A 10,634-nucleotide genomic window follows, 5' to 3' on the forward strand; every position below is an offset into this window, starting at 1 on the left:
TAGCTTATATGGTGGCTAACATATGCAAATGAGAGCGAGAAGAGAAGGAAAAGCACGTTCGAGAATGTATGATCAAGAAGTGATCCAAGTCTAATTACGTTCAAGCATAACCCGAGACCGTGTGCTCTTATAGGACTCCGCCGAAAAGAGACCATCACGGCTACACACGCTGTTGATCCATTTTAATTAAGTAGAGTTTCAGGTTTTCTACAACCAGACATTAACAAATTCCCATCCGCCCATAACCGCGGGCACGGCTTTCGAAAGATCAAATCCCTGCAGGGGTGTCCCAACTTAGCCCATCACAAGCTCTCACGGTCAACGAAGGATATTCCTTCTCCCAGGATGACCCGATCAGACTCGGATTCCCGTTTACAAGACATCTCGACAATGGTAAAACTAAACCAGCAAAGCCACTCGAATGTGCTGACAAATCCCGATAGGAGCTGCACATATCTCATTCTCAGGGCACACCGGATTGTCCAAACTTTCGGTAGGCCAGCCCAGAGTTGCCCCTGGTGGCCACCGGTGGCTGACAAGTTGGACCAACACTCAGAGGAGCACTGGCCCGGAGGGTTTAAAATAAAGATGACCCTTGAGTCCGCGGAACCCAAGGGAAAAAGGCTAGGTGGCAAATGGTAAAACCAAGGTTGGGCCTTACTGGAGGAGTTTTATTCAAGGCGAACTGTCAAGGGGTTCCCATTATAACCCAACCGTGTAAGGAACGCAAAATCAAGGAACATAACACCGGTATGACGGAAACTAGGGCGAGAAGAGTGGAACAAAACACCAGGCATAAGGCCGAGCCTTCCACCCTTTACCAAGTATATAGATGCATTAAAGTAAACAAGATATAATAATGATATCCCAACAATAAACACGTTCCAACAAGGAACAAACTCCAATCTTCACCTGAAACTAACAACGCCATAAGAGGGGCTGAGCAAAGCGGTCGCCAAACAACGGTTTGCTAGGACAAGGTGGGTTAGAGGTTTGACATGGCAATATGGGAGGCATGATAAGCAATTGGTAGGTATCGTAGCATAGGCATAGCAATAGAGCAAGCAACTAGCAAGCAAAGATAGAAATGATTTCGAGGGTATGGTCATCTTGCCTGCAAAGTTCTCCGAGTTGACGTAAGCTTGATGCTCGTAAGCGTACTCAACGGGTTCCTCAATCACGTACTCGTCTCCCGGCTCTACCCAAAGCAAGAACACAAGCAAAGGGAGAAACAATCAACCACGGTGCAATGCACAAACAACATGATGCAAAACATGGCATGATATGCGGGATGTGATATGCAATGCATATGCGTGCTCTGGACGGGAAAGATTGAACCATGCCTCAACTTGGCAAACCAAGAGTGCCACTGGAAAGATGAGTTGATTTCGGTCAAAATCGATATAAAGATCACCGGAATCGGATGCACGGTTTGCAAATGGCAAGCAAAACAATAATGGCACAAAGCTGCGATTAACAGCAAGAGGCCATCTAAATGCATCAAGAAAAATAAGCTACTGCACTCTAACATAGCAACAAAGCACATGGCAGAGATCCACTCAAGATGCTTGACAAAATATGAACACTGAGCTACGGCTAATTCACACAATAACAGGTTCAAACAAGCATGGCAAAAGTGCAAAAGATATCAGGTTCACAGACTTAGTGAAAATAACAACATGACATGATTTAACATCAGGAAGCAATGTTTAGAGCAAGATAACAACATGCTAGAGGAACATATCATGGCAAAACAAGGCATGGCATGAAACTACACAAAGCATACAACAAAAGTCCTTTACTGACCATAAGCCAAAAGGGATCAGGAAATACAATGGCACCCATGTAAACATAGCAAGTTCGTTAACAGATTCAGACTTAGCAGAAAACTGGAACATGGCAAAACAGAGTTACGTAGGCATGTTTGCGAGCACGATGCACTCACCACAAGGCATTGCATGACAATCTAAGCATACACCCAGCAAGTAGACATGATAAATAAGCTAACCATGGCAAGAACACTCTCATAGCATGCATGGATCAACTACAACAATCTCGGCAAGATTGATTAACACGTAAACAATCTGCAAGGAACATTTTATAGCAAAAGTAGAGCAAGATTGAATCATGCTAGGGTACTCCATAATTGCAAACAAAGACATTGATGGATATAACATAACAATATCTCAAAAACATCCTTACTGAACATGCTCAAAAGAGGCATGGATCATTCTGTAGCAACATGAATACATGGCATAAAAATAACATCAGGAAAATGACTTAGAAGAATTCTAAGTCACTGAAATCAGCAACATCACGAGAGCTACTTTGCATGCTTGTGCTAGTCACCACAAAGATCACAAAAATACATGGCATACACCCCTGTAAAGATGGCATGACATACAACAAAACACATGTAGAGCTCAAGATCATACGAGGCACACATTAAACATGACAAAAATGACAAATGTCCATAATCTGATAAGAATCTGAGACTAACATCACATAGCACTCTTGCAACAACATTTAGGGCATCAAGATGAACTCAAATGAACATGATGCAATGGAATGAAATGAAGTGCACATCCAGACGAACAATTTGATATGCTACACGCCCAAAACGGAGCCACAGATGCAAAGATATGACATGATGAAGTTAGCTAAAAATACTGGGGACTTAGGCAGAAAACGGGTCAACCTCTAGGGTTTACTGTAGCGGCGGATCTAGATCGGGCACGGTTGACGAGGTTGGACGGGGAGCTCGCCGGAGTCGGCGCCGGAGCTCGGGGAAGAGGGTCGGCGAGGTCGCCGGAGCGGGGGACGCCGGATCCGGCCACCAGAGTCGTCGGGGCGGCACGAGGCGGCGGCGAGGGTGGCCGCCGCGGTCGGGGTCGGCGGCGAGCGGAGAGGAGGCGGCGGTCGGTGGCGGACGGCGGCTGGGGAGGCTCGGCCGGCGGCGCGGGCGACTGGGCCTCGGGGGCCAGCCTCGGGCCTGGCGCGGCGACGGCCACATGGCGGCTTGCGGTTCGTCGGTGGCGGCGGCGCGGACGTGTCCGGCCCGATCAGACGCGTCCGGCGGTGAGAGGAGGAAGAGGCTAGGGTTAAGGGTGGAAATGATCCGGGATTTTCGGAGGAGATGCCTATTTTAACCTATAAGAATGCTGGGCGACTCCCCATCAGGAAGCTCCCCCGATTTGCTCCTTCGTTGGCCGTTCAATCTGCCAGATTTCGGTCAACCGAGTCGTCCAAACCGTTAGATCTTTATTGCACATTTTACCTTGCTATTATTTTTTCTCCTCCATGACTGATGGGCTCTCAGCACCTGTCTATTGGCTGGGTGAGACTTCTCCGCGTGAACCTTTCCCTACGCGCCACGCGTCGTGGGTTGCCTGGCTCGTCTGCAGTTGATGGAAAGGATGAATCGTCGCATGCACACCCGCCGGTACCCTTTCGCACTATGACGAGTGGCCCGAGTTGGCTGATGGTCCTATTCGTCAGTGGTTTCTTTATTGGCTGGGTCAGCCCGTTGAACATGCGAGAGCGCTTTGGGCCAGGCCGCACTTCCCGCGCCGCGCGCGACGTGCCTGACTCCTTTCGCCCAGACGCCCAGCCCCACAGCCGCCGCAGCACTCCGCCCCCATCCTCCTGTCCTCCACCATGAGCGCCTCCTCCTCCGCCTCCCCGCCGCGGCCTCTTCCTTCCTTGGCCGGCAGCCACTGCATCTCCTCACCGTGGGGAGTGACAGTAGCGGCAGGGAGCCTCCCATCCCCTCGAGCCGCCGGTGCCGGATCCCGCTTCCGCCGTCCCCTTCGCGCAGTCCTCCGCGCCCGCCGGCCAACTACATGTGCATCACCCTGGTAAGTACCAGCCCATGCTCTGTTCTTATTCTCCGGCGAGATTTTCTCAGCTATGTTTCTTCTCCGGCTTGAGGGAGTGGATTTCCATCACTGGATTCTTGGATAAAACGAGGAGATGCAAGATAGTCCACAACCGCATGGGCCAAACCTACAGGCTATAGCTGGATTGGCCTTGTTAAGGTGCGTATAAAAATACAACGTCGAAAAAGTAGTTGATAGTTATTAGTTGATTCTCTAATCTGATCGAAATATTCTCACGAATGTTTCTTTAGTGATAATATATTAAGATCTGGAACATTGTAGAGCAACGAGTGACAAAAGTATTAGATGAGATCTGGAACAATGCAGCTAACTCTTGGTTGACTGGACTTATGAGGCGCAAGGTGATCTTCTTCGCCTGTAACAGGATGCATTTCTCTTTCATATTATTGAATACATTGTTAAGGATTGAATGTTCTATTTGGTACTGTCCAGATGAGTTCGTCCTATGCTAGAAGGTGAGCTGATCCCAACCTAGGCCTCATGATGCTCCTGTCCTGCATAAGTTTTTACTCTCCTCAGATTTTAGGTTGGGTGTATTAACATATATGCCACACACTAAATTTACATCTTAGTGTAAGAGTAAATAGGGATAAATCATTGCACCTTGTTAAAAAGTTACAACGACAGAGAAGAAAGGAGTAGTTGATAAGGTTGTTGTGGTGTTTCTTTGTAAATAATGACATGCTAACTTGCTTGTTTAATTTAGGTGTGTGGGATATAGGAGATACAAGGAGAGATATTTCAGTTGCAATCCAGCTTTATTTCATTGTGAAACATGGTAGGCATGCATAGCGTGCTAGTCTTTTACTCTACAGTCCTGCGCCGCTGGTCAATTTTGATAGTTAGAAATACATATATTGTACACTTTTACATTTGATAACCTGAATTCTTCAATGACAGAGAGAGCTACATGGAGGTTTCACTGAGGGAGATGGGGTTGATGGAGAAGAAGAGGAAACAGAGGCGGGTGTTCTTGCGGCGCTCGGCTGGTTCCAAGACCGTGAGGGGAAGGACTTCATGGTGCGTGCGTGCTTTGCCTTCGAACCAAATCGAACCCAATAGAAAAACACACGCACATGCATCTTTTCCTTGTCCCTGATGTTGTGTTGTGATTATTGTAGCCTCTGGAGGGGAAAGAGCAGAGGATTCGGGAGAAGAAGCAACCAGAGGAGCCGGAGAACACGGCCCCTGTCCTGTATATCAGCCACATCCCCCATGCTTCTATGAGTACCAGATGCAAGGTATGTCTCTATCAGTAGAGCTTGGAGAAGTGCAGGTGATGCAAGGGGTCTGTTCCTAATGTCATTTTTGTTGGTTTGGATGGGTTTGCAGGTTTCTCAGTAGCTTGGGGCTATTAAGAAGATGGTCAGTTGGTCAGTATTGCCCGGAACTGCAAGATATCCTATACTGCATTATTACAAGATATCTGGCGATTTGTGTGTGTTTTCTGCAAGCCTCTAACTTGCTGTTTGGTCATATATATGTAGACATGAAAATCTAAGCATTCAGATAGTTATAAGTACATATATTTCAGTTGCAACTAAACTGTACATGACGATGAATGAATATTAACTAAGTCATTCACACAAATAAAAAAGTATCACGGCAAGAGTGAATATCCAATTAAAAGTTCATGAAGTCAGACAGATAAAAAAGCTGATTCTTAAACACGAACAAATAGATAGAATCTCGCACAATTGCGACACCTTCGCCTTATTGTTGTTACCTTTTCTGCTTCCCTTCTCTTTATTCCCCTTAGTTCTGTTTATCCTACCCCTAGATCAAATATCATTTGGCGGGTGGATGTTAACTTCATTAGTAATGGTGCAACCAATAAATTCTTCAAACTCTTGTGGTACAGTTTATTGTTTTGCTGGGACATTCAGTTCGTTGCTTTCCATCTCTAGAGAGACGCCTCATTCTGATTGTTTAGTTTGAATTAGCACATTGAGGACAAAACATCTCGTTTGTTTTCCATCTACTGCAGAACCTACTGGACAGAACAAAGTCGAGGGAAGAAGTATGCGAGTCAAGTATCTGTGATGACCAACTGATGAAAATCACATTTGAGTGGCCCAGTCGTTTGATCTGCTCCAACACTACCGTTCCGGCTTTCAGATTGAGTAACCTGTACCCACGTCTACTGCAAACCTACTAGACAGAATAAAATCGAGGGAATAAGTATATAAACTCGTTAGTTAATCAAGATGAATAGATTTGCCTATCCGCAGACAGCTCTGAATCAGTTTTTACCCTTTCTTTTCTAGAAAGATAAGAACAATACCCAGTACGATCCTCTTCTTCTGTACCAGCTTCACTGAGGCAGGGGCGGAGCCAGGATTTGAACATAGGGGGGGCCAAGCTAAGTTGACAAGAAAAATATCTAGTGCAGAAAAAAAACCGTATAGGTGGTGCTTTGGTGCTATAAAAAGATCATTACATTTGAATTAGTTTAAATTTGCCTCCATGATTGCTAGTAAAAAATCTTAATATTAATAATTTCATCAGAAGGGGTCTTGGCTGCAAATTATATTATTATTTTTATGAGAAGGGGTTTCCCTCCGCCACATTTTATAAGAGAAATGAGGCATCTACTAATTATTTATCAATGTAGATTATCATGCCATGACAAAGCAAGCCGTCTCACATTTTACTTCTAAGACGGGTGTTCACAGTTTTAGTAGTAAAAAAAACACTTGCCGTTGAAATTGGGAGAGTTATAACTAGATGCAGCAACATGCTTCGAAATGAATTAATCTTGATGCTTGATGGTGTTTTTCTCTTCATAGCCGTTGAACTGAAGTTTCAGAATTTGTTGTACTGTATAAGTTCGTCATATGAAATATTTGCACCACATATAGGAACTAGTATACGATAATTTGCATCACGATGATTTCTTGAACAAGTAAAATATAAAAAATCTCACGGCATCACTGATCACGCAAAGAGAATAAATGAAATCTATAAATTACACACATACAAAAAAAGAATTGAGAATGATTAGAATATACTGTAGGATCTTAACCTTGGCAAGTTTAGTACGATTGGCTCGAGCCTAATGAATCGACGAGTGAAGCAACTGCGTCGCCGTTTGAATCCAATCTGATCCTAAGTTGAGCAGGGAGGGCCAGGGGCACGCAGGCGGCAGGGGAGCGGATGGCAGCGGTGCAAGGGCTAATCCCACGCACACGCTAATCACGGGAGAGCGCCACGACCTACGAAACTACGGACGTGGCCATCTGGCCATTAATGGGCTTTCTCATGGGCTCTTTGCCGTTTTCCAGAATTTACCTTGAGGTGATAGGAGGGGCCAGGTACAAGTGTTCACCGTTGTTATCGCTAATTACCTCGTGGTGGCTGGTGACTGCTTGCTCGATCGTTAGGGGGGGCCAGGCCCCTGCTCGCCCCCCCTTGGCTCCGCCACTGCACTGAGGAGCCAATTAGTACAAAAATGTCTTTTGAATTTCATAGTTTTGGTCATGATGCCATCATACCGCATGCATGGTGCTTATGCAACTATAAGTCTATAACTACAGAAATGTACCTTTCTTTGCCTACAGCTAAATATGACCCGTCTTAGATGGTTTGGAAGAACTAATATATGTACTCTCCCTTTTGCCTACTTTTGGGTATGAATAGTTCAACTGATTTTTGGTGATTCAGATTATAGTATCCAGCTTTCCTGGCTCTATTTTGTGCATCTAAATTTTTTGTGTGCAAATATGTTCCTGAAAAGACATGAGTTGTATAGTTCAGCATCCTGCTTTGTGGTAGGTTGATAATATTCCATTTTTATGATTACCCTGCTTTAGATTATTCTTGTGTGCCTTGTGCAGCCTTTCCATTCTAGGCATCATTTCTCAATTGTTTGGGGTCCAATTCTACAAATGCTTGGATGTGTTGGTTCGGCCTTCTGTTAATCTCCAGATGATAGGTCAGGCAGGCAAGTTAATTCTCTAGTTTCTCATGATACTTCTAAAATCTATTGCATAGTAGGATACGTGCCTGAAATGTGTGCACACTTACAATTTCGGTTGTTGTGGAGTTAAATTATAAATCGATTTGATACGATAGATATGTATAGAAAAAGCTTTCAACCAAGCAGACTATTCTTTTAGTATATAAATAGTATGGCTATATACACTGAGTGCAAAAGCTATTTGTTCGCCACTTAAGCTTATATATTTTCTTTAGCTATCATCCTTTGACATTTTCTTTATGCAATGGTTGGTTGATCAAGCCGAGGACTTCCCTGCGGTGCTTGGTTGGACCATGTTTCATTCAGCTAATAAAATAGTATATATGTGTGTGTGATTGGTTCATCAATTTTCAGAAACATTTGTTGCCCAGTAGCTTCCAAATAGCAGTTTTGCTTTCTTTGTTGCACCTATATACTTGCACCTTACAACAACCATCATGTTCGCAAATCGTCTCTATTAATGTCCTTTCTTTACTCATTTAGGACTTATGAGTTGATTAATATGTCACTCTCAATAAAGTGTTTTCTTTAAATGAGGAATGACATATATAATTGGTTCTATTATAATAGCTAGCATTCATCTTTTCCAAATAAATTGTACTGCCTTTTGCTTTATCTCTTGGTATATTTTTCATTGCTAACAATTGATCTGTAGAGATGCTATTCTGTCAAGATTTTCTGCTATCAAATAATTCATGGCCAGCTACAATGTTTACCCTTTTATGTAACTATTGAGACCCTCTCAGCTGTGCCATGTAATCTCAGCTCTCAGGTGCTAGATTATGTATGTACTTGCCTCTCGTTATGGCGCTCACAATGCTTCATGTTTGTTTACCTTTCTCATTTCGGTGCTGTCCTGTAATAAAACAAGATATTTACTCAAATCCTTGCAGGAATAACTAAGCCTTTCAAGGATGTTGCTTGAAGATGGAGGGATCTTTCCCTACAAGTTTGTTCTTTTTGTTGTTACAGCAAAGACTACTTCCTGGGTTGTCGAGGTGAGCTGTATGATGTAAGCACTTATGGAGGAGAAAAAATTACTTAGAATTTGACTTCTCCTGCATTTATAGGCTAATCAAGTGACCTTTTGTCAACTTTTATGCAATCTGGCTCTCCAAATTTTGTGCTTGCTCTGAACTCTCAAAATTTGTGCTTTGTTTTCCTGTGTTGATTAGTCAAATCCTGGTTTTGTCTTAAAGACTATACCCAGCCATGTCCTAGGTTTTTCATTTTGTATGAATTTCATGTTTCCCTGGAATATGAGAATACACCAACTGGAAGAACTGTTGAGCAACACATTTTCATGGGATTTTATATGTTGTGATGTCTGATTTTTATCTCTCTTCTAGTTTACATAAAGAAGCCTCGGTAAGTACTCAAGAATTTTGTTTTTGTCTATATTGACAGACTTTAGGTATTTTTTTAGAATGATTCTGAAACGAGGTCACTCCTACTGATCTTGCTCTTCGTGTCCGGTGGCAGGATGCTAGGTCAAGAATGCAGGGTGGGCGAAAGAAAATTGTGAATGCTTTTATCTCCGTGGTCATTTGGAGCATATGGAGGGACAAGATAGCGGGCTTTAATAGTGTCTTCGCGCTGCTCCAGAGAGTCATCGATCCTGATACTAGGCAGTAGGCTGGTGTGAGCTTGGGTCATTTGATCATCCCCGATTGTGTAAAGACTCCTCTGGAATATATGCAATCCTATTGCATGGTTTAAAAAAGAATGATTCTGAAACGGGTGTAAAGCAGTGTACGTGCTTGGCCACAGCTAAACCTACTAATATATGGAATTTTTTTCAAAGCACACATGGTGTTAGTGGGTCTCTGCTCCAGTTGGCGCAACGGGTGGTATCATGCCCATGCCTATATGACACGATATACTTCTTTGTAATGTAATCAGTTGTGCATGTCAATGGAAGTGGTTTAAAGCATGTAAGCTGATGCATCTTGTGCTTGCTTGTCACTATTTGTACTAGGCAAGGTCTACAATAGATTATATATTCATTCAAACATGTACTTGGTTTGCTTCCTTTTCCCGCTTGAACATATGTAAGTTCTTATTATCTTTACATGCTTATTTGGTGAGGAAGCCATCACCATCTAATTCATTCATATTATTTCCTTTTTAGTTGTAGTGATGCAAGGTATACCCTCCCTTGGAGAAAGAAAGATATTATGTGATCGCGTGATTGAATAGTAGGTAGCTAAGGAGACGAGCCATTAGTTTGAGTTCAGGAAGAGGTGACAGCGCATGGGAGCTTGGTAGTAAGAAAATGTGGTTTGAGGTGCTTTCACATTTTCCTGAAATTTTTCATTAGTATGTAGAGTTCAAGTAAACCATAACGAACCTGGAGGTTTATCTTATCTATGTTTGTACCCATGCAAATTTTGAATTGTTTACTTTGATGGTTTATCGACTGTTAGAATATAGTAGGTTGTGTTCAACGTGCTCACAAAATTGAATAGAATCCATTCGATGTCGAATTCAGATTAAATCTATGGACTAGCTCATTCAGGTATTACAGGGGAAAACAACATTTGTTTTCTGGATTCAGTTTTGGTTCTTTTTGTAAATATGGTCGAATAGTGATCTTAATGAAACATTGCATTTTTTCCATACAAGTCGCTGGTATAATTTGTACCTAGCAAATAAATTTGTGTCACTATCTATTTCATCAGGTAAAAACACCAACATGTTGTTTGAGATGCATGTATCAGTTGTAGCCAAGATGTGCGTATGATGATGTATTGCTG

The 10,634-nt window shown here is 43.1% G+C and overlaps 1 protein-coding gene across 41 annotated transcripts; it reads left to right on the forward strand.

The window, feature by feature from the left end:
• The first annotated feature begins 3,548 nt into the window (after nucleotides 1-3,548).
• Nucleotides 3,549-9,811, forward strand: LOC125515452 (uncharacterized). Of its 41 annotated transcripts, none has more exons than XR_015603511.1 (9): nucleotides 3,549-4,037; nucleotides 4,130-4,240; nucleotides 4,332-4,354; nucleotides 4,606-4,677; nucleotides 4,800-4,923; nucleotides 5,021-5,140; nucleotides 5,232-8,662; nucleotides 8,772-8,876; nucleotides 9,361-9,811. XR_015603511.1 is itself a non-coding variant. In XM_087523700.1 (9 exons), exons 2-5 carry the CDS (start codon nucleotides 3,973-3,975, stop codon nucleotides 5,241-5,243), a joined length of 321 nt encoding a protein of 106 aa, XP_087379826.1. In that variant the 5' UTR covers nucleotides 3,550-3,857; nucleotides 3,931-3,972; the 3' UTR covers nucleotides 5,244-5,272; nucleotides 7,736-7,842; nucleotides 8,534-8,662; nucleotides 8,772-8,876; nucleotides 9,361-9,811. The 41 variants fall into 41 exon arrangements, 39 of the variants coding, with proteins under 39 accessions (XP_087379880.1, XP_087379797.1, XP_087379826.1 ...); XM_087523700.1 differs by lacking the exons at nucleotides 4,130-4,240; nucleotides 4,332-4,354; nucleotides 4,606-4,677 and having other exon boundaries at nucleotides 3,550-3,857; nucleotides 3,931-4,037; nucleotides 5,232-5,272; nucleotides 7,736-7,842; nucleotides 8,534-8,662; XM_087523704.1 differs by lacking the exons at nucleotides 4,130-4,240; nucleotides 4,332-4,354; nucleotides 4,606-4,677 and having other exon boundaries at nucleotides 3,550-3,857; nucleotides 3,931-4,037; nucleotides 5,232-5,272; nucleotides 7,736-7,833; nucleotides 8,534-8,662.
• Nucleotides 9,812-10,634: the final 823 nt, after the last annotated feature.

The sequence above is a fragment of the Triticum urartu genome, chromosome 1A, assembly GCF_056163025.1.
Source record: "Triticum urartu cultivar PI428250 chromosome 1A, HENAU_Tu73, whole genome shotgun sequence".
Taxonomy (NCBI): domain Eukaryota; kingdom Viridiplantae; phylum Streptophyta; class Magnoliopsida; order Poales; family Poaceae; genus Triticum; species Triticum urartu.